Source organism: Phyllostomus discolor, chromosome 1, assembly GCF_004126475.2.
Source record: "Phyllostomus discolor isolate MPI-MPIP mPhyDis1 chromosome 1, mPhyDis1.pri.v3, whole genome shotgun sequence".
In the NCBI taxonomy this organism is placed as follows: domain Eukaryota; kingdom Metazoa; phylum Chordata; class Mammalia; order Chiroptera; family Phyllostomidae; genus Phyllostomus; species Phyllostomus discolor.
The window spans coordinates 107666092-107690422 of record NC_040903.2 but is presented as its reverse complement, the minus strand read 5'-3'; the positions used below and the strand labels follow the sequence as shown (position 1 = coordinate 107690422).

Genomic DNA, 24331 nt, shown 5'->3' with positions numbered 1-24331 from the left:
TCCAAACATTTGGCTTGCTCAAATGATCCAAAGGGAGCAAAGGGCAATAATAGAAACATTTATGTAGTTTTCTGTCTTTTTTTTTGTTTCAGTTAGTTCTAGCATATTGGCTCCTTCAATTCAGAATTCCCCAGGCTTCTTTCAGCAGCCTGGGCCTTTCACGGGACCCATTCGGAAGGTCCCCCTTTCCTGTCCCCTCTTTCCTCAGGTGTTCAAATAAGCAATCAATCACCTATTTCTGTTTGCACAGACATGAAGAAACTTTCAACTTTCACTAAATACGAAAAAATAACCCACATCTGCTAATATACTTAAAAAAAAAAACCTCAGCTAGTAGAGTTTTCATAAGAATATTACAGACACCACCACCAATAGGAAGAAATATGCCTTTTATTATAAGTCTCATATGTACAGAGGAAGCTGTTTCTTATAGCTCAGGGCAAGCTGTGAGAAAGAGCCCTGCCATTGAAGGTCACCACGTTTACATTGGTACAACTATGAAACGTCACCACACATTATGAACAAATAGAACCATTACAGAGAAATGCAAAAGAGACATAGGTACGTGTATGGACATTTCATACATTTTCTAAAAACAAGTAGACACAAAATACAATGTGCCATTAAAAAAAAATAGGCATAGCAGTACAGGGTTTTCTTTCCTGGTTAATACACAGTATGCTGAGCTTTGATCTCAAGCGTTTTCACATTGGGATTTGCAGGCACTTTAGCAACCTGGCCATGGTTTACAATACATGATGTTGAGACCAACAGATGAAAACACAAGAGCAAGTGAGGTCCTCATGACCCACACATGCATTAAAATATTGACACGAGAAGCACTTTTGCCACCACTGTTCGGGGACACCAGAATGTTCTCTGTGTGACATGTGGTGGGTTTTCTCTTATTTGTCCTTCCTGTTTCATGGCAGAATTACTCAGTAGCATGGATGGCACCACCAGGCAGATACAGCAAGTGGACACACTAGACACACATTAATTCTAAGCCACTTGAGAAGCAGCAGAAAGCAGATGAGTTTTCAGAATGTCCGAATGACTGACCTATCTTAGCCCCTCTTTATGCCCTTCCTGCCAACCTGTCAATCAAAAACTAATTAAAATAATTACCTGAATGTACTGGGCCAGAAGCTTATCCTGGGAGAATTTTCTTAGCTACCACTTCCCACATTGTGATATATGTATGGGCCTGCGGATGGGCAGGCCCAGCCCCTCCCCACCAGGGGTCCCTCCCATCTCCCACCTTCCCTACCCAGAGCTGTGACTCAACACATGTGTTTGGAACATGACTGAACGAGTGTATTTATAATCTCAGAATAGAATGATCACTTTATTGGTAATGTTGAGTTATAAGGCAATTACAAAAGGAGCCCCACGATAACCAGACAGTGTAGAAATATGGCTCAGCCCCTTTATAACATGAAGGAACTTTCCTATTACAAGGAGCTGAGAATGCAAAAAGGAAACATACCAGTTATACATGACTGTGCTGTGAAGTACCGTAAAGACTCAATTTCTGGAGTATATCACCCAGTTTTATCCACCAGAAACTGAGATGTCACCTCACATCTCAGAAAACATCAAGGGAATAAAGAGAAATCAACATCACCTTGGCCACAAGGTAATTTGTCACCACTAGTTGAACGTAGCTGTAACACAAAGCCATGAATTTCCCTTGAGTTGGGCTCAGAATCCCTGGTCCTCCAGAGAGATGCAGAGCATATGAATGCTTCAAGCAGATGATTGTCAGGTGGTGGGAAATCTTCCCAGGAAACACACTTGAGACATATGGCAAAGAGAATAAGGCCTTCCATCTCTCTGCCCATGCTGCTTAAAGGCACTGATACCAACAACAGAAATATCCCATAGTACCATGGAGGTTTTCAAAAAACTCCCAAAATACAAGTTTTTATAGGAAAATTTCCTTTATTGCATGAATGAAGCATCCACTCTTCTCAGGAATAGAAGGGTCTCCCTTTCTCAGGAGTCTGGAGTCTGTTCAGCCTAGCAACCTGAGAAGGGGAGGGGGGCACGTCCTGCCGAAAGGGCCCCTTAGGAGGAGTGTAACTGGGGTCCTGGACTTTCTTATATGAGTCATAGTTGTTGAGCCCCTCGGGAGGGGGCTGCTTCTTCATCTGCTGCTCTTTCCGTCTCTGTTCCTGGCGAAGGAGTTCCTGGGTCTCCAGCATCACCCTGGCATTGAAACCGTGCCCACCGAGGTAGCCGTTTCTGGAGCCTTGGTAGCTGGAGTACCTGGGGTTCTCCTTGGCACTCTGGAAGCCTTCCCCAGGAGAGTAGTTCTGCTCCCAAGAATCCTGGGAGACAGAGCTGGCGTTTTTCCTGCTTTGGCTAGAAAGCAAAGCCCAAAGGTCAGTGTGAGATTGGGAGGAGGGGAGAGGAAAAAGAAAATGGAATGGGTGATGGGGATATGCATTTCAATATTTCAACAAACCGTACTGTGCTCCACTCATGTGCCGGACACTGTGATGGAAGCTGGAGGAAGAACACATGACTGCCCTGAGCAAGTGCAAGTCTTAGACCACCAAACAACAAGGGCTAAACAGGACAGAGAACTAAGAGACTTAGCTGCTCAGAAACAGGGTCCTTCTTCTGTGTCTGGGGATGGACTGTCTGCTCTAGTCAGGGTAACATATATTTCCTGCAAGTTAGACACATTGGCAAGATGCTGTAGAGGAGGATTTGCAATTTGGCAGCAGCAAACCCAGCAATAATTGCTTGCTTCAGAACATTACAATTCAGTTCAAACAAGCAAAGCAAATATTTTACACAGCTGCCACCATGATGCCAGAGATGCTAGCTAATAGGAAGTACATGTAATGGATTACAACATGAGTTCAGTTATGAAAGACTTAAGTCTAGACTCCTTCATAATTAAAAATGCAACAGGCAGTCCCTTACAGCCTGGTTTCAGAGTTGTGTATGTCAGCACCTGACACCCACAGAACTCATGCTCATTACGACTGTAGACCTGAAGTCTGCCTGCATACTGTCCCTTCACCAAAGGCCAGGACAACTTCCCAAACTCCCTCTGGGTCTCCACATGCCAGGGGAATAAATCAGTCACACAGAGATTTCAAATTCTCATCATTTGTGCAATCAAGTTGCACATCGTTTTCAGGAAACATTATTGTTTTGAAACATCTTTAATTTACTATCAAGTCTCTAGATGCTTTTATGAATTTATAATAAAATTGGCTATCATAAAGTAAAACAATTTTGTGCTAGGAAGGAAGACATGCCCTAATTTTTCGCCTTGGAAATGGAAGAGACGGAAAAAGAATTGAGTAGTAAAACAAAATCTATTGCTCCATTTATCAACAAGCAAACCATTTGGTGACAGTGTGTATTGCTCAGCCATTTGCATCAGCACACACACAATGGAATGTGCAAAAGGGCCCCCACAGAGGAGGACTGGGCTATGCAGTCACTGAGTCTCCCACAGAGAGGACGCAACTGGCATTTCTGAACATTTGGCAGTGCCATCAATATGGTTTGGGATGAAAGCTGCCCGTTTTCCATATGGCCTACAATGCATTCAAGGATATGTTCATCTCTGGACATGACTATGATTAACTGAGCAGGCTACAGTACATCTATCTGGTTTTCTTTTAAAGGGAATCAGACTTCTTGTACCACCAGCCCAGGCAAGAATCCTTACATTTGATGGGATAGTTTATTTGCCTAAAGCACTGATTATCTTCACTTAAAATGTCATAAATTAATCTGCCCAGAGACAGGAATGATGGAAAGTGCCAGCATGAAACCAGAGATTTGACATTACTCATGAAACTTTAATTAAAACAAAGAACTTGTTACTGATGTTAGAGCAACACAAATGGGACTTCTTCATGAGTTAGTTATCAGTCTAAAGATGACCAGAAATAGGCTGCAGACGTTTCACTCTTTCTCACCCTTGGCCTGAAGAACCCCACTAGCCCTCTTCATCCCCGACTCCTCACCTCCAGGAAGCTCTATGGAAGTCATGCATCATAAGCTGAATTTTGAATCATTCCAGAACACATTGAGAATTCACTAAAGGATTGATAGGGGTGGAAACTATCAATGATGTGGGAGAATTTCTTTTAGCTAAAATTTTCTTCAAATTAGTCAGTATAGAGAGAGGTAAGCAGACCTTCTGAGGAAAGTACATATACATAGATACATATGCATGTATGTATACACACACACACACACACACACACACACCCTTGGTAAGGAAGCTAGTGTATCATAGCTCTTGATTAAGACACAGGAAGTGAGTAGATCACAGAGAAACATAAGAGCACAGTGAACAGCAAGAGTTTCCTGTATTAGGAAACTAGTCTCCTGGACACTAGGCACAATGGGAGTGTGGCTTAGGATCAAGACAGACATGGGTGCAAATCTGGACTCTGCCACCTGACAGCTGAGTGACGCTGGGAGGGTTATGGTCTCTGGGCCCAACTTGCATCGTCTGTGAAATAGGTATAATATGTAACCTCATAGGGTTATGGGGCAGAAATAAAATAACACATGTAAAATGCTTAGAAAAGTGGGGCACAGAGTAAATGGTTGACTATTGGGTACTGGAGAAAGTCTGAAGGCAGAGTCACTTTGTCTTCAAAGAGTAGGCTCTGGGTTTTAGGGGCACCTTTCTGGCCAATAAAAAAAAAAAACAACTATTGGCTTTTTATTCCTTTGTCAGAGAAATTGAGTAGAGACAGGAAGGAGAGACAGGCACTAGAGAGTAACTGAAAACCCTCCCTAAGTGAGGGCAAGTCCACATGCTCCACAGAGATGAGATGGAAGCTCTTGGCTGTGCCACGAGAACCCAAAGGCCTCAATAACAAAGTCAGCAAGAAAACATTAATCTCCTTCTACTGAATTTCCTTGTAACCAACACGCAGGTTTGTCTGGTCTTGGAACGAGCCCACCAGAGACTTTTGAATCCACCGAGAGCACATACCCTGGTTTGTCGGCAACTACCTTTCAGTGATTACATTGATCTCTGATGTGGTCTGTAGGCCACCACAGTGCAGAGGTCTCAGAGCAAAGTGCTTGAGGAGAGCCACTGAGGTGAGAAGGATGCAGGAGAATGAAGAAAGTTGTAAACACCAAGGCTAACAAGTAGACAAGCAGCTCAGAGACATAATAAATGGGCTTGGTGGGGAGACCGTGTCAGGGTGTGAAGAAAACAGAGAAGTGAGACACACAGAACAGAGGAGAGAGACACCAACAGAGTGAACCCAAGGGAGAGGGAAAAATCAAGAAGAAATTTGGAGACATTTAAAAAATGAGCAGGAACATTTAAAAAATTAATAAAGGATCTTAAGTACTTAAGTTTATCAGTGACTATGCCTGAATGTACTTCTCAGTTTGAGTGTTGCCTTTTGGATACTAAATAAAGGAACTAATTTAGGAATAAAAAATGGATTAAAAAAAGAAAGTAAAAAAGAATAGAGAAAATTGATTCAGGAATTTAAAAAATAAAAAAGAAATCTTAGTCTGATTGACAATTGAGTGTGGGGCCACCTACGTCCCCTTTCCTTCAGAACTAGTGTTACCACCTGGCTAACGTTTCCTACTGACATTTCAAAATGAAACTGAAGTTCTGCCTATAGGCTTCCTTAATTACAGTTAGGATTTCAAGCCACTCTGGCTCACATACATCCCTCTAATTCAAACCACCTTATCTAGTGTGACTGAGACAAAGTCTTGACCATTTGTTTTATTTTATGCGCTACTTGGCAACTGAACTATTTTTTGTATGTGAACTCTTTTTGGTATTGAATGCTGTACAAACTTGTTTAGATAAAATGCTGCTAATTGTCAACATCCGAAAAGCAGAGGTCAAGTGTCCCTGAAGAATATCAGATGTCAGAGGCACGGGATGGTCTAAAGCTCGAGCAGACTGTTGCCGCCCGCTCTGCCCTCCTGTGTGGTTTCTTTGCCTTCCTTCAGGTTCCGCACACAGCCTGCTGCACAGTGCAGTCACTCTGCTGGGAGTCAGGCTCCACACACATAACTGTCCTCACACATGGGAGGTTCACATGGAGAAATGAGCCTCTGCAAGAAGAGAACATGTCAAGTCCCACTTGCCTATATGTACACAAGTGTAATGTTTTGGGTTTTCTGCTTTTCTCATATCTTCCAGAATAAAATGGCTAATAATAAGGGAAATTATTAAGGAAAATAAGGGAATAATAAGGAAAAATAATAAGGGAAGTTCATAATTCCCCAGAGGGAAAGTTTCAGTTGTTTAGGGAAACGCTGAGCAATACCAGTAGTACCAACAGCAGCAACCCTCTTCCTACATGGAAGTACAGATTCTTCTACAGGTGCTTCAGGAGGAGGGAGAAAAAGGAAGGGAGGCAGACAGAGGTATGGAAAAGGGCAGTGGAGAGTGAAGAAGAGGGGAGATGTATAGGACAAAAGGATCTTTTTGGAATATTGAGCTCCTATGGAGTGTGACCAGGAGAAACTCCATAGAAACAGTGATCTCCAGTATGCATGTTTCCTGACACTCTTCTTCCTGTGGCTCAGGACCCTTGCCTCTCTCTCACCAGGCCACCTGCCCTTCCAGGCCCTCCGGACACTATTGATCCCCGCGTCCCTTCCTTATTCCTGTGCATGTCAACTTACTCCTCTTTATGAATATTTCTCCTCCATTTCTTATAAATACTCTCCATCAAGTTAAAATACACAAAGCCAAACAATTTGCCAATAGACTAAGAGCACATTCCCACAGCATACTGTAGCCATTCACATGGGCCATGATGTGCCACGGGCCCCCATGTGGCTATGGCAGCAGGGCCAAGGCCACTGTGTCAGTTCACCCATATTATCATGCTCCTGTCTCTGATGACTGCAAGCCAATGGGCTGGGAGAAGGGCACTCACATGGAAGAAGCTGTATGTATAATCCCCAAGGCATCCAGCAGCTGATGCACTGGGCTGATTCATAAAGTGGCCTCCTTCCAAATGTTAAGGGCATTAGAGCACAGAGGGGGGCCTCACACTCACATCTGTCAATATTCAAAACTTGAAAATAAAAGCTCTTGGTAGCAATGAGCCATAAGAAAATAAATGGTTCTAAAGGGCATGGGCAGCTTTGGGTTTGAATTCTGGCAGAATTTATATTAGCTGTGTGACCTTGAGAAAGTTACTTATTAACCTTTCAAGAGCTGTTTCCTTACAAGACAAGATGATCCCCAGGCCCTGTCCAGCCCTAAACTTCAATGACATTTACCTAGAATGGGCTAAATAACTGTTAGTGATCCTCCTATTTAAAAGAAAAGATCATTTTATATAAAAGAAAAAAAGCAATTTATTCCTCCAAGGAAATACAATTTTATGAACTGAAAAAAGAACAGCTGAATGAACAAGTTACTGTTGTAATGGTGCTCATCCCAGTACAGCCTCTCATACACAGCCACATCCCCTTGGTGACCCGGGGCAGTGTGGTCAAGTCCCTCATGGTTATGACAGTGACCATTTAACATTTGAAGAGGCTCATCTTTATTAGAACTTGAATCAAGATCACTTTTATATTAGTCAGTTAAGTTACAGATAAACTTTGCCCCACCCCCCAAAAATAAAAGTTGTTTTGCTCAAATTTGAAACACTTGATAAAAATATGGTAAGTGGATTTTTTTTCCTACCCAAAATGTTTTTTGTCACTTGGTTTGATTTTGACACCTGGTTTGAAGTAGAAAAACAAATGCCTGTAATAATTGTGATTAGAGGAGTGACTTGTTTTGGGAAGTTTGGAAAGCTAAATATTTTTAAATATTTTTAATTTTTACTGTGAATGGAAAAAATACTCAGATGGAAAAGTGGTTATTATTCCCTGTGTTAGGCCCAGTCACCTACCTGAGCGCTTTCCAGGCCTGACAGAGAACCTGGTAGCAGACGGAGCTCCAAGTGGGGGGCCCAGCAGATACACCCTCCCACGTGGCTGTCAGCTAAAGAGGGGGGATCCCTGTAATACTCTGAGGATCAGTGCAAGCAAATGCAGAGCAGGCAGAACAAGAGAGGGAGGTTAGGGAGCACAGAGCTCATCTAAGGGCCAAGCATGGAGCATACACCTCACCCTTCTACAGAGCTCTAGATGTACACAGTACCAGTTACTCTAGTTGCCCTATGAACTAAGGAAAAGCAGAGTTATCTTTCCATTTTCAGATAAGGAAGCTGTCTTGTCCATGGCCACAGGGGAGGCAGCAGAACTGATACTATAATCCGGGTCCAGCACTAAGCCCCTGTCTCAGCCGCCACGAACTTGCTTTCCATTAGGGAGTTTCTGGGTGATAATGTTGGCATCTCCTGAACCATCTTTCTTTCTAGTCTCTTGCCACATAGTAAGATGGCCTCTAAGCCAGGCAGCAACCCACCATCACGGGGCTCCTGTCTGGCCACCATGTGGAACGTGGAGAGGCCAGGGAAAGTCCGCAAGGGCTGTGCAATGTGAGCACTCACCGAGGCAGGGAGCTGTACTGGCGCTGGGCCTGCTGGAAGCTCTCACGCTCTTCTTGCCGCTGGCGTTGCATCTGCACTTCCACAGACACCGAGTGCCGGCCACTGGGTGCCGAGGGTCGGGAGCTGGGCTGCTGGGGGAAATGCAAGATAATCAAGAGAAGGGATTCCTACAGATTGACTTAGAAACACTTGGCAAATTCTGTGAAATTTTAAAAAATCAAGAGCAATTTTTCTTAAGTTTGAGAAAGCAGGCATCTAATTGCTCTCATGAGCCCCCAAAACTGAATCACCTTACATTCTGATTACAGCTTTGGAATGGCTGGAAATGGAGAGGTCAGCCTTTCTAAATGTGTCTAATGAAGTCTGGCAAATCCTGGTATCAGACCCCAGTTTACATCCATGTATACAGAGCAAACAAGAATTTGATGCCAAGTAAATAAATAAAAATTTGCTATAGTAATTCACAAAAAGTGGGAAAGTTCGTGGGGTGCAGACTTGAAAGTTAGCTGTGGCAGTGAATATTTTTGATAGTTACATATTTTAGTTTAACAGTAGGATACAACACGAGCTGATCCCCCTTTTCCTAAATAATGACAGTTAACTTCTGAACTAAGATTAGTTGAAACTAGCCACTGTTAGCCATGTACAGGTCTCCCCCAGTCCATAGATGGCAGCCAAATGGGGAATAGAAATGCTTATCAAAAGAATAAACCTGAAAGCTAACAGCTACTTGAGTTGGTTATGAGAGAAGACATTTCTGCCTTAGTGACTAGAAAATGGCATTTTTACCTAGGTTAACTATATCCTATAGAGAAATGCTCAATCTTGCTGGCTAAAGGCTTTGGTCAGCAGGTCTTCTGCTGATGGCCTCTCGTCCAAACCAGATACTGGATGTATACACAGGTCTCAAGCCCTGTGAATGCTCTGGCTTCTCACTGACAGGTTTTAAGTTACCTTCCAGATCTGGCCTTCTGAAATGAAAGTGGCTCTGCTCAAAATAGACACCAGTGTCTCTAATGCTACACATACTCAACATCACTGGGATAAACAATGGTTTATCCCAGCATCACTGGCACACACTCTTAAATAATCCTTTTGGTGCATGCTAACCTCTGTTCCCCTTGGTGTTATGCAACATTGTGCAACAGGCATATCCTGTGTGAAGAATGTCTGTTAAAAATAAGTTAATGATTTTCTTTTAGAGTTGGAAGTGAATGGCAGACTTTGATGGTAATAATTTTCTGAATAATAAAAGTCATAGCATTCATTTGAAGGAGCTGCAAGAAAACACGTGGGCCTGTTACTTAAAGGTGGCTCCTATAGTTGTCTTTTGTGTGAACAGCAAGCAATCATCCTCTATTACCCTCTTTCTGCCTGGCCAGCATTATCTTATTTGTTGGTAAGCAATAACATGGCAATATACAGGGAAAAAATTTCAAAGCATATGGGCATAGTCAGTGAACATATTAAAAATATCCTGATGCAAAAATAACGTGTGAAGAGATTAGGCTTTACAATACCCTAGTTTCTACTAGTGGGTGTTTATAGCCACACTCATTGGAACAAATGTGTGTTTAGAGACCCTCTCCACAACACCGGTCAAATAACACATCAGTGGTGCCTTTAGCAAGGACAGCACTTCACTAAGTGAGTTCGCTTATACAAACAAAACATCTACCAACTGTTCATCAACTGCATTAAGGAAGACAGACATTTTCTTCCATTACACTGGATGAGGCTGGCTAAACAAGAAACCAAGCTGTTCTAGTTTCATGGTGAGCCAGGGACTTCTGAAAGAAGCCACTGGACAAAGGGAAAGCAAAGCAAGAAAACACTACACAATTTTCTTCATGCCCTCATTCCCTTTCCTTTTCACTCAGAATAAGCTATGTACATGTGTCAAGCAGCCTTGAAAGATCTGGCATTCTGCAGCAAGATTTCATAACCAGCTATGTAGGCTCATGCTGTTCTGTGACACACTGCTGTGGACATGTAAAAAGAAAATGCAAGGTCTCATAGAAATTTCAGGGGTATTTTCAAGTTGTTTCTTCAAGAAGCCTAAAAATTTGATTCCTATAGAGAAAGAAAAATGTTGAAAGGCTTTGTTTCCTCAACTGCCTCAAAGAAATGCATGTTTCCTGACACTGTTCACCTCAAACTTTGTGAGCAGCAATCATCTAGCTGCATCTTGATGAACTCCAACAATGAAATGATCATCAGATGGCCTCTGAAGCTTAAAATGGGTAAAGAAGTTTGGTATCAGCATATTGACATATTTCACACTATTATACTCAGTATAACAAAATATGAATCTCAGGTTTACCATTAATATTTACTCAATTTCTCTTTTCAGAGCATACAAAAGGGTTGCTTATTAAAAGGAATCACCCATATCTTTATGATGAAACTTTACTGGGCCACAAATTTCAAGGAAGACTGAATATATAATCAGCTTAAAGTAATAACTAAATAAGTTCATCTGGAAAGTTTTACACTTGGCCTAAATAAAAAATAACCTCATTCATGATTTCAATGACAATCTCATAAAAATGTAAATTGTGGGACCAGAACTACAATCAATAATTCTGACTTTTAAGTATGTGGTTTTCCATCCCTATGGCAGAAACAGAATAATGTATGAAGCATCCCAAATTACAAAAACATAGACATAAGTGAAGAAAGATATAACTGGTATCCCCAGAGAGAAGTGCTTGTTTTCAAAGAAAACAGCATCAACAGCTACAACAGCAAAGTGATATCTACACAGAGAAACACGCGGGTAAAGCAACACTGGAATAATTCTGGAGATTCATCAAATAACAAGGCAATAACTCTGGCCTTCTTGTTGATGATATTGGTGACAAGCAATGACCTTTCAAGGAAAAAAGAAAATCACCCAAGTTGCCAAGTTGCCAAGGCCATATGACAGAGGTTGTACGATGAAACAGTCCATGAGTATCTATTACACAGTGTGCTGAAGGGCCATGATAAGTGAACCTCTCTGTGGCTGATGTTAAAGTATCAAGTGAAAACTATGCACATTGCTTCTGTAAATGAGCTCCAAACTACTGGTCTTTATAATGATTACTAAAGAGATACTATTTATACTATATAAAAATAATATAAAGCTTGGGAGAGCTATACAATTTGGTATCACTTACTAGTGTAAAACAAAATAAAAATAGCTAAATAGCTTCTATACAGTGTTTCACTAAATTGAGTCATTAACTAAGCATTTCTCTCAATTAAATAAAATCACTTATTTTTCCAAAATAAAAATAGACAATAGAAAATACATGAAACCAAAACTGCTAGTAGTTAACAGACTAAAAAAAGAACAAAAATAAATATATACAGTACAAAGCTTCAGTGCTAATAAGAACTAGGTATAATATACAATTTTTAGAGGTTAATAGAAAAGTGAACGTGTCACTTATGAAATAAAATTCACTATTGTTTTATTAATATTTACATAAAATACAACAATTTTTAATGTTCTAATTTTCCTTCATATAGCTTAAAAATAACATAAGCACGTATTTGTACACTTGTATATATTCACATAAACACACATAGTTTTCTTATAAATGATAATTTAGGTGAGTTTTCTACTTAAATTATGAATAAAAATTTTTCAAATTTTCATGTATGTGCCAGGCATGTGGAAAAGAAAACCAGAATACACAAGTGTGCATGCTGTGGATGAGCCTGTGGTGAGGGTGATGATGAGTGTGATGAGAGTGACAATAAGAACAAGACTAACCATATCCTCTTGGGACTTACAATCCTTATTTGAGCAACTCAAATGTGCTGTGGCCCTAATATGAATTCCATATTCTGGTATATAAGTGTAATTTAAAGATTTGGTAGGGGGCAAAATAATTTCTATGTCACTGAATCATACAGAGTATAAACAGTTTACTATGATTAAGAGTGGCCATTGCTGCCCTGGCAGGTGTAGCTCAGTGGATTGAGCGCGGGCTGTGAACCAAAGTGTCGCAGGTTTGATTCCCAGTCAGGGCACATGCCTGGGTTGCAGGCCATGGCCCCCAGCAACTGCACATTGATGTTTCTCTCTCTCTCTCTCTTTCTCCCTCCCTTCCCTCTCTAAAAATAAATAAATAAAATCTTAAAAAAAAAGAGTGGCCATTGCTAACATGGGTTGTTACTTTCTATAGGGGGCTTATTTATACCTTTAGCCCAAAGTTATCTTTGTCTATGGATCCCACCTTCCCAGCCCTCCACCTCTACCCCACCACCTGCTATATTTAGACAACTATCAATTGAACTCTTGGAGATTCTGAATGTTGAAAAGCTTAATTGCTACTAATAATGTGAGTAATGGTTGAAAAATATGCATAGCATGCCAATTTCCCTCAGAAAGTTTTTATAAATACATGTTTGGGTTTTAATATACTATTTGTCTTCATCTCATTTTTCCCAACCTGCATTTGGACCTATTTTTCCCCCATCTTAAGTAGCAGCTCCACTGAAAACAACAGGGTAGCTCTCCAAACACACCCCAACTCCAGGGTCGTAAGCCCACCACAGCTAAGGCCGCTTACGAGCCTCTATCACCACAGGTCCCTCCCGGTAAAATGGCCCATGGGTCACTTTGACCAACAGTACAGGGCAGGGGCTAGAAGAAAAGGAGCCTACTTTGCAGAAACACGAAGGTTTTTGCCATGAGGAAAGAGTACCCCTTTGCTGTGAAAATGGCTTTCTCCAGGCCAATTTCCAAAGGAAGTGACTTCCACCCAAACTGAACTGGAGTACCACTACTGCAAGGCTGTTAAGTGAGAAGGCATTTTTTGAGTCAAATTATGGGCATGCACTATAAGGGGTGCAGGGTGGTTGCGTACTGTAGATAGATTGACTCTTTAATTAAAGCAGGCAAAACCTTACAATGGTACAGGAGCCATTAAAAGTCCCAGACAGATTTTTGGGGAAATTTGTTTAAAGACAGACAGCTTGGAAAAAAGCTTGGAGGAGAAGAGGATATTCACATCACAGAGGACCAATTTTCTATCTGAAGAACTAAACTGCTCTCAGTCACTACCAACTTGGGAAGGGAAGGATTTAGCAATATTGCTATTAAAGGCTCCATTATCCCATCCATCAGGCATCTCAGCCAGCAAGTCTCCTTGTGGACAACACTCGGGTATCTTCAAAGTTTTAACAGCATTCTATACTTATGTCTGCAGCCTGCAATTTAAATCTTTTAAGAGCAACACTAAGTCCTGTCCATATCTGAGCTCTGTGGTAATAACCCTAACCTCAGCTATTGTTCCATTATCTTAGGGAAGATTTAAAGCAACTTACTGCTTTATTTATGTTGCACCTGGCACTATGTGGGGAAGAAATTCCTTTTTTTTGCTTTTCTTACTCAACTGCAGAGAGAATTCAGTTCAATTATGGAGCTAAGGAAATTTTCTGGGCCTCTGCTTGTCTAAAGACCTTTTGTGCCACAAATCAGCTTCCTCAGGCCCAGACATTATTTTGAACAAAGGCCCAGAAACAGGTGCATTCTGTGCTGTTAGAGTTTAGAGAGAATATTTTGAAAATGGATGAATTGAAAAGGGCTACTTGCATTAATTTTCTGCAGCCTCTCTCTGTAAGGAAAGTGATTGGCTTGGATATTTTTCTGTATGATACATCTGGTTGCACTTTGTGTGTGGGCATTTCTAATAAGCATGGTAATTTTGACTAATATGGTCTAAGTTGTACACAGCTGGAAGATGAGCTTGTGGTTCCTTAAAACTAAAATGATTACAACCATTCCAGTGGGTGAGATCATGGTATCATTTTTTCAAAACAGTGACCTTTCAAGGTCAGGATATATACAGGAAAAGAAAAAAGATTTCAAAATACTCAAAGCTCAGTTTGTAAAAAAACATAATAAAAACCACAGACCAACCTACACTTGGAATAAGCAGGCAGCCCTTATTAGGGTAACAATGAGAATTGGTATGAAAATTAATATACTAAGTAGAATTATAGTCACTTTCTGCTCATTTACATGACCAGGAAATGGAGATTATACAGCAAAATCTCAACTGTTTGAAAATAAAATAAATACAAAGAAAAGGTCAATGTCTGACCCACAATTTAGGAAATTATTCCACTCCTAAAGTAATCGGCCTGTCATCCTAATAATTCCCTGCTCACTCATTACAGGAAGTGATAATACAAGCCAAGTTGCCTGTCTAAAGGTGCTATGGCATTTTGCTATACAATAATTTGACCTATGACCTTCAGTAGTTGAGTTTCTAAATCCAGAAGATTTTGTCAAACATTTTTCCTAATGTGATTGTTCATATTAAGTAGATAATATAGAAACATATGCCAATATATTCATGGCCCCCATTCAAAAAAATAAAACAAAATGAGTATCATATCATTTCCATATCTCCCAACAAAAAACACAAGAGCTAAAAAGTAGGAAATGCTCCTTTAGCCTCACACAAACTTGGAGCTGTTGCATGTGGATAATGAGAAATATTGCTAACAAGAAATAAATCAAATCAATCTTGGTTCTCAACCTTTTACATTTAAAATATATTCCAACTTTAAAGAGGTGTTCTTTCAAGCCTTCCTGACCCCTAACAATTGATTTGGGCGTGGTTCTCTGTGCTCAAAAGTCCATGCATACCCCTGTCACCAACTGAACAGATTGCTTTCCTCTGTACCAGCTCCACTGTAGAGGTCAAAGGGCCTTCTTTGTTTTCTTGTCTTTATTTTCATCACCAAACGCAATGACTACAACATAGGAAGCACTGAAGAAACTTGGTGAATTAAATCATTAAGAATAAATGGTGTGAATATGCTGGTTTGACATCCACATTACCAGGTAAAGTAAAACGGTGTCACACAGCTCCTCATGGCAGGAGGTGGGAATGAGAAACCCACAGGGGATTCTGCAGGTTGAAACTGCGTATGAGCCCCATTTCCATATGCAGTTGCTGTTCTCTTCTTTAAGTTACCCTGTACTCATTACTCTTTTCAAATGTGCACAGTTAGAGATGTTTTCCACATATAACAAGAAAAGCCTACTTGAGTCACTTACGCCAAACAACGTAAATAGATTAAAATAATTCTGTTATATTGTTACATGGAAATGACTCAATTTACTTGGTCAGCTAGAAAAATAAGCTACATACTTTATTAAAAATGCCATTAATTTAATCCTGTTGCAGAGGACAATTGAGAGATTTTCTTAGACATTAAATATGCTAGACTTGTTCCAGAACATCCCAAAGTTGGGTTAGGATTGATTTCAGGAGGAGTTTTTATTAGTGGGTGTTGGTCTCATATTGCCAATTGCCTGCTCTAGGCCCAGTCTTCCTCACTTGACTTACAATGAAACCTGCCACACTAGTAATGGTTCTCCGATTGTTTGGTCTTCTCCTTTCATTCACAGAATTCATCTTCCATCAACTCCAATTTGATAACTAAATCAATCCAGTGATCAAAACCCTTTATAACTCTCTGGTATTGTGTAAAGTATATTGAGGGTGTTGAATTTTAAGACCAAAGAGAATCTCAGAAACGATATAAACTTTACAGCAGTACTTCTCAAAATTGAACATGCTTTAGAGAGACTGGGAGGGCTTGTTAAAATACAGTTTCCTGGGCCCCACCCATAGAGGTTCAGATCTAGTAGGTCTGAGGCATGACCAGAAGGTGCATTTCTAACATGCTCCCAGCACTGGGAGCACTGGGAAGATGCTGGTCTTGGACCACACTTGGAGAAGTTCTACTTTCATCTGCTTTACTCTATGCCCTGGGCTTCCTCTTACGTGCTATTCTAACAAAGGGTTGAATAACACACTCAGTCATCTATTTTAACCAAGCTGATCTACTAGTAAGGAAACTGAGGCCTGGAGAGCTGGTCACCTGGCTAGTGGGACAGTGTTCTGTTCTGATTCTGTCCTTCTTCATTCCTTCACTCTCACATTAAAAACTCACACTACATTTCTACCTTTCTCTCTTCTCTGCAGCATTACTAACCTCTTATTTCTGTGTTAGGTGGGTCATTTACCTTCCCCCAACCAAAGCAGGATCATTTTTTCTTTATTCAAGTCTTTCCCAACACTGTCCTTCTTGCAGTCTCTACTCTTGCAAATATCTACTATAATTATATTTCCAATGCTTTGACCTGAACTCATTCACCTTTTAAAAAATCCTCACCTGATATGCTTAATGGTTTTAGAGAAAGAGAGGGAGGAAGAGAGAAAGAAAGAAATAGAAACATCAACATAAGAGAAACATCAATGGGTTGCCTCCCATATGTGTCCAACTGGGGATGGAACCCACAACCTAGGTATGTGCCCTGACCAGGGATTGAATCCATGATCACTTGGTATAAGGGATGACACTCCAACCAAATGGACCACCTGGCCAAAGCTCGTTAACTTTTTCTACCCTGCTCTCTACTCTACTTCAGGAACTCACATGCATGGATGTCACACTTTGGATTTCATCACCCAGGACTGGGCTACCTCCAAAATCCTCAACTCCCAAGACAATAGCCTTCTAGGTTTCATGACCCCTAGACTGATGATCATTCTCGCATCCTCCTAGACAATCAGAATCATTCTTCCATGAGCTGTATTTACCACCCTATCCAGACTGGATGACACCCTCATCTGTGTCCTCACCAGGATTGTACAGTACCGTCTTTGACTTTCTGTCATGACTGTCCTGCCAACCCCTGTCACACAGTTAATCTAAGAAATTGTTTTTTTTATTGCCAGTCCTCTAAGCATTGTTGGTTATGGTCACATTACCATGTTGATGGGACCTTACTAACACTCTCCAGTAAGTTTTCTTGCCTCAGGCAGCCTTATTTATTCACCCCTAATTGACTCTCTCTCAAGCTTCCAAAGAGACTCTTCAAAATTCCCATCATCTTGAAGCCCCAAGTCTGCTCTAACTCTTCCCATTCCCAGAAGTGCCATCGTCACTAAGGCTAAACACAAGACGGAAGCATGAGTCTAGAGCAAGTCTGAGGAGGATTAGCGTGCCACGCTGTGCAGTTTGGGCTGTACCTTGTGGGCATTGAGAGGGCATTCAAAGTTTTGCTTTAGAAAGATCACTCTGGCAGTTGTGTGGAGGATAAACTAGAATAGGGATAGAGGCAGACAAACGAGAGGGATTCAGCAAATACACAAAGGGGCCATGGAAGAATGAGAAAAAAGAATTACTAAATACTGTACTTTCATATATTGAAATAGTAGATATACAATGGACATGTGCTGAACTAATTTATTCTGGTTCTGATTCTGAGAAAAATATATATAGAAAAATATTTACTGAACTTAAAAACATGCATAATTGAGAGCAAGAATATTTTGCTATGTCTTGTTATAAGGCAAATGAAATGTATTGTGCAATGGACAGATGGTGCGATAAGATGTAAAATGAAATTAGCAATGATGAAACCCAGAAGGAAATGAGGGAAAAGGTCATTATGTTAAAGGTCAAAGGAGTTTGGCTCCATCTTGTCTCATTTCATAAAAGACTGATGTCACAGCTTAGTGGCTGTTACTGCAGAAAGTTGCAGGAATATCCATTGTACTGATGAACCAAATACTTACCCAGGGTTGTTCAAAGCTATAGGTACGTCGCCGATCTTCTACATCTTCATCCTGCTTTGCCTGCTGGAACTCCTGCCGCAGACGCTGTATCCGATCATGGTTGCTAGGAGTTGCTCTGTTGCTAAAAGAGAGAAGGACAATAATGAACACCCTTCACACATACAATCTGTGACTTGCAGTTACTAGGAATAAAAATGGCATTTTGCTGGGAAATGATGCTATTTAAGAGCATGTGAATTTTAAAAACAGTATCAGGGCACTAAAAACATGTTTTCATTTTGATTAAGACTCATTGAAGTTGTTTCAGACAGATACTCAAGAGGGTGAGCAGCAATCTCAGACATTCCTTTTTTATGCAGTTCTATAAAAGCCTCATTTCCTTTCGTAATCTGGCAAGGTGCTGGCAGTCAAAATTTTTTGGACAGAACATTGCATTAAAAGTCAGAAATACCAGGGTCTAGTCCTAGCTCCTCCACCTCCTCAGACTTAGGCACTTGATGCCTCTGACCTGCAGTTTATATATATAGGACATAATAATAATTTTTGCTCTAAATATTGTACTGGTAACAATCAAGTGAGATAACATCATACAATATAGTCTCAGAGCACTATTTTCATAATTCCATTATGTGAAGTTCCTATTTATGAGTTATAGGAGGTCCATGAACAAAATGCAGCTCTCACAGCATAAATGAAAAGCATTTTAAAAATAACTTCAGGTGCTAGTTTGATGTAATCGGTTCATAATGATGTTGCCTTCCTTTTTCTAGCACTGAATTTGGTTTATCCTCACAAAAGCTTATTAGATAGGTTCAGAAGGCGGGATTTCACACATACACCCATGCACACACACATGCCTCAACGCAGAAACTGTCATTCAAAGACAGTAAGTGACTTTTTAGAAGCCTCCCAGCTGCACAGTGGGGAAAGTAAGACAAGAATGCAGATTCTTCTGGGTTCTAGCCCAGCACTCATTCCACTATGCCATGTTGTATCACTTAATAAAACATATTGTACTCCAAAGCCACTTTTTAATAAAATCATACAAATTTTGAAGACAATATTTTACAACTTTACAAGAATAACAGACATAACCAAAATTAAATCAAACTTAAATTTCATGCCACTTTTGGTTTCTTCCATTCCCAGAGCACTCGGTTGCATCCTATCAGGAGAGCTATTCAAGCACATTAGGCATATATTGTCTCCCCAGCAAGATTTCAGACCTCTTGAGGACAAGGGCCAAGCCTTGTATGTATCATATATACCCTTGTGCTGCTAGCAGAATAGGAAGCTGTAAACTATTAAAAAGATGAGGTCTTTTCATTGAAAACAAATTACCCTGGTAACTCAGTGTGTCTCTGAGATCCTTTGGCTGCACACACCCCTTAATGATAAAATTTAGGAGACATAGCTTGGAAAAAAAAGTCAGGACTTTGGGTCAAGATGGAGGTGCAGGTAAATGCAGCTTGTCTCCTCTCATGACCACAGCAAAATTACAGCTAAACTACAGAACAACTATCACTCAGAACCATCAGAAAATCAAGCTGTCTGAAGTCTGACAACTAAGGAATCAAAGAAACCACATTCATCCAAGCAGGTAGGAGGAGCAAAGGGGTGGAGATGTGGAAAGGGCTGATCCCACACCTATGGGTGGTAGGTAAAAATCAGGAGGGATATCTCTGGAAGAGATCCCAGTCCCACATCAGACCACCCAGCCCAAGGTTTCAGTGACAGGAAGGTAAGTTTCCATAACTTCTGACTGGAAACCCAGTGGTGGTTGGGTAAGTGAAAAAAACTAAAGAAGTCTCATGCATCTCCTCTTAAAGGGCCCCACACACAGACTTACTCAGACTCACTCTCTCTGGGCTCCAGCACTGGGACAGCAGCTAGAAAGGCACAAGTGGCATATGGGGAAGTACTGAAGTGTCTTGTATCAGAGAGAGGGCTGGGGGACAGCTTCCTCCTGGACAGAACTGCATGGAGAGGCCACTGTTCCTTTTCTGAGTCCTCCACCACCCAGGGCCACAGTGTGGAGTCACCCTACTGGCTCACAAAGTTTGCCCCATCCTGTCCTAAGGCTCCGCCCCATCCAACTTACAGGCCCACCCAAGCTGTTAGCAGTGGCTTTTCCATGTGAATGGTCTGGCTTGGCCCCAGCTTCAAACCTTCCTAAATCCACTGAAATGGGCAACAGCTGAGCCCAATCCCTGTATTTCTTACTAAGTGGCCCCAGGCCTGGCACTAGCAGCAGCCACCTGCAGATCACTTATAGCTTATGCCAAGTGGCCTCAGACAGAGCACAGGTGGGGGCTGACCTGGGCCTGTACTACCCAAGAAACCCCAGAGTCTGTGCACCCAGTTGGCAGTTACAGACCACGCCAGAGCACCACCACCTAACCACCTCCACAAGCCATGGAGGGAGGTAATTGGTAGCTAGTGGTCACAGCCAGTCCTACCAGCTGACTGGCTTGGGTATATTCCTTCTGTTGATCAGCTGACAGTAATCAAGACTCAAATACAGGGGAAGTGAGTACTGAGCCCACATGGAGGGCACACCTCAAGTACCCTTGCTTACATGATAGGGGAGGCTGTGCCACTGGACCCTACAGGACACCTACTACACTAAGCCATGCTACCAAGAAAGGGAGTCAAAGGAGCTCTACCTAATACATAGAAACATACACAGGGAGGCTGCCCAAGTGAGGAGACAAAAAAATATGGCCCAAATGAAAGAAGAGACAAAAACTCCAAAATAAGAACAAAACAAAGTGGAAATAAGTAATCCAACAGAAACAGAGTTCAAAACACTGGTTATAAGGATGCTAAAGGAACTCAGTGGGTACTTCAACAGCATAAAAATGATCCAATCAGAAATGAAGGATACACTAATTGAAATAAAGAATGATTTACAGGGAATCAAAAATGGAGTAGATGAAGGTGAGGATCAAATCAATGATTTGGAACATAAGGAAGCAAAAAATATCCAATCAGAACAGTAAGAAAAAAGAATAAAAAAAAACCCAGAATAGTGTAAGCAGCCTCTGGGACAACTTCAAGCATATGAACATTCACATCACAGGGGTGCCAGAAGAAGAAGAGAAAGAGCAAGAAGTTGGAAATTTGAAAAAAAGTATGAAAGAAAACTTCCCTAATTGGTGAAGGAAATAGACATACAAGTCCAGGAAGCACGGAGAGTCCTAAACACGATGGGTGCAAAGAGGATCACACTAAGACACATAACATTAAAATGCAAAGGTTAAAGATAAAGAGAGAATCTTAAAAGCCACAAAAGAAAAGCAAATAGTACCCATAAATAAGTTCCCATAACACTGCCAGCTGATTTCTCAAAAGAAACTTTGCAGGCAAGAAGGAACCAGCAAGAAGTATTCAAAGTGATGAGAAGCAAGGACCTATAACCTAGATCTATCCAGCAAAGCTATCATTTAGCATGGAAGGGCAGATAAAGTGCTTCCCAGACAAAGTAAAGCTAAGGAGTTCATCATCATCACCAAGTCATTATTATATGAAATGTTATAGGGACTTGCTTAAAAAAAAAAGAAGATCAAAACTATGAACATTAAAGTGGCAATAAATACATAACTAACAACTGAATCTAAAAAAACTAAGCAGAACAGAAACAGAATCATAGATATGGAGATCATTTGGAGGGCTATCAGTTGGGATGGGGGTTGGGAAAATGGGGGAAAAGGTGAAGGGATTAAGAAATAAAAATTGGTAGGTATAGAATAGGCAGGAGGATGTTAAGAACAGTAGAGGAAATGAGTTGCCAAAGAACTTACATGGGTGCCCCACAGATGTGAACAAAGGGTGGGGAAAACTGCTGAGGGAGTGGGAGATGCTGGGTGGAGGAGGCGAAGTGGGAAAAATTGGGACCATTGTAATAGCATAATCAATAAAATATAGTAAAAAAGGCAAGTCTGCCATGGTAAAGTATATTTTGAAGAATTCCAAAGGCTTAGAAATCTGAAATTGAAAATATTCATGTATAGGATCAAAGTATTAACATCTTCCAGGAATATGGGATAGTCTTTCACTATTTAATGTACAGGGTAGGTCCCTATCACCTTTATGTTTCTATCAATTTAATTAGAGCTTCTGGACTGTCTTGTTAATATATTCAATTTGATTATTTTCCCAGTCAATAAAAGCTTCTCTTCCCTATGGTCTTCTTCTGACAAATCTTTGGAACTGATTAGCCTGAGAACAAACATGAAAGGTTAATGGGTCTGTAAAATGTGCTACTCAACACAAGGCTTCGGTCCATATTTATAGTCTCAAAACGTGCCCTCCACACTCTTGAGCCAGGCAGGATACTATTCCTACTGGCTTTTAAAACATATTTGTTTGGCCCTGGCTGGCGTAGCTCAGTGGATTGAGCTCGGGCTGTGAACCAAAGTGTCGCAAGTTCAGTTCCCAGTCAGGCTACATGACTGGGTTGCAGGCCATGACCCCCAGCAACTGAACATTGATGTTTCTCTCTCTCTCTCTCTCTCTCTCTCTCTCTCTCTTTCTCCTTCCCTTCCCTGTCTAAAAATAAATAAATAAAATCTTAAAAAAAACATATTTGTCTGAACAGATGCATTTTCTGTACTGGCTTCCCAATGTGATGCCTAGGCTATAACTCCTTACTCTGTATTGTATTTGAAACTGATGGTACAGGCATGAGGATCGTTACACTCACAAGACAGATAGAAAAATGAGCATTCTTTAATCTCAGTGTCATCCTTCCAGCTGTACCCTTTTTGGTCCTGGCATACTTCATATGTTAGTAGCAGAATTGCAGGAGGCTTGACTGACAGAGTATTTTACAAATCTAACTAGAAATATTTCTCTATTATGTTCATGTAGCACAGACAGCTTTAATCCCATAATTAATAAGTTCATGAAGTCCAAACCATTGATGAAAAGTGACTTCCTCCTATTTTTGATTAATGGAAAGTATACCTGCCAACAAAAGAAGTTGACCCGCTGTTCTTAATTTTAAATTCTGGTGACTTCAATGTTATTCATAGTATAAGATGAGTTCTGGAAGTTACTTCCTCCCTTATTTCCAAACCTGAGCAGCTGGTGAGACTACTGTTGCATATTCTTTTCCTGTCTTCCTGTGCTCTAGAGAACACCAACCAACTTGCCTAAGACTAGAAAAGCCACTCTATGGGTTGAAATTAGAAAGCAGGCTGCAGTGGTTTTCATGATTGATGATGACTTCCAAAGACTTGACTATCCAGAGTCCTTGGGGAACAACAGTTCGCATCTGAAGGTAAGATCCTGGCTTCAGGAGATGGAGCCACCACAGCGGCCCCGGCCTGGGAAACAGGCCGGTCTATAATGACCCAATAATTCACAAAGAGACTTCTAGTGTTGTTGGTTAGCTCTTCTGCTGTGGGGGCCAAAAAAATTTTAAATATTAGCAATGATGGCTACACACCCCAATCAACTTATACTTAGGTTTACTGACAACTTAAAGTTGATCATTTTTCTTGAGAGGAATGTAACAAATATTACCACCTGAGTCAATCCGATGGGTGAGTGAGACAGTAACACTCTTAATGAGAAGTCAATAAATCATAATTTACCAAAAGTCTACAGAAAGGAGGGGTAAGAAGGGGAATTATGAAAGTGCCTTTCATGTAAAAAAAATCCATAATGACCATGGGATGAATCCTCTCTGGTCAGAGGCCGGCCACACAGTATGTGAGGCTTTAGGACCTTCGGACTGGACTACTGCAGTGCGCTTCACAGCAGCAGCTGAACGTCCCACTCCTGCCAAGTGCACCATGCTGCTGCTGGCAGCGAGCCTGGAGCCCATCCTGCACCTCTGCTCCACGGATAACAGTCCAAACATCTCCTCAGGTAGAGTGAATGAGAAAAACTTTACACAGTGGTCCTCACAGACACACATTGTATGTGAGAGTCATTCTGAGTGCTTGTTAAAAAATGCTGACTGACTGAGACTGCCCTGGGAGTTTTCTGATTCAGCAAGTCCAGTGCAGGGCCTAGGAATCTGCATATATTAAAAACCACTGTAGGTGCTATATGGCAAATACTCTGAAAACAATGCCCACAGGTGCCACAGCTGGGACAATTTCCAATGCCTGAAGAGCAACTAACTAAAGAATGAAGGAGACCCCAGTGCACTGGAAGCACCACATATATTCTGTGACAAATGGGAGTAATATGCTTGGGCTAGAGGGGAAGCTCTTACTTGGTTCCAGG

General features: G+C 41.1%; 1 protein-coding gene across 21 annotated transcripts in view; it reads right to left on the bottom strand.

The window, feature by feature from the left end:
- Positions 1 to 653: 653 nt before the first annotated feature.
- The window catches only part of PARD3 (par-3 family cell polarity regulator), a 689179-nt gene continuing 665501 nt past the window's right edge, over positions 654 to 24331 (bottom strand). For 13 of the 21 annotated variants that reach the window (XM_036017299.1, XM_036017963.1, XM_036017764.1 and 10 more), the window contains 3 exons: positions 18092 to 18212; positions 8493 to 8623; positions 654 to 2367 (listed from right to left, as the gene is read on the bottom strand). In XM_036017299.1, coding sequence (XP_035873192.1) covers positions 1974 to 2367; positions 8493 to 8623; positions 18092 to 18212 — 646 coding nt within the window. In that variant the 3' untranslated portion in view covers positions 654 to 1973. The remainder of the gene's footprint in view (positions 2368 to 8492; positions 8624 to 18091; positions 18213 to 24331) is intronic. The other 8 variants (XM_028506902.2, XM_028506903.2, XM_036017919.1 and 5 more) reach the window with 2 other exon arrangements.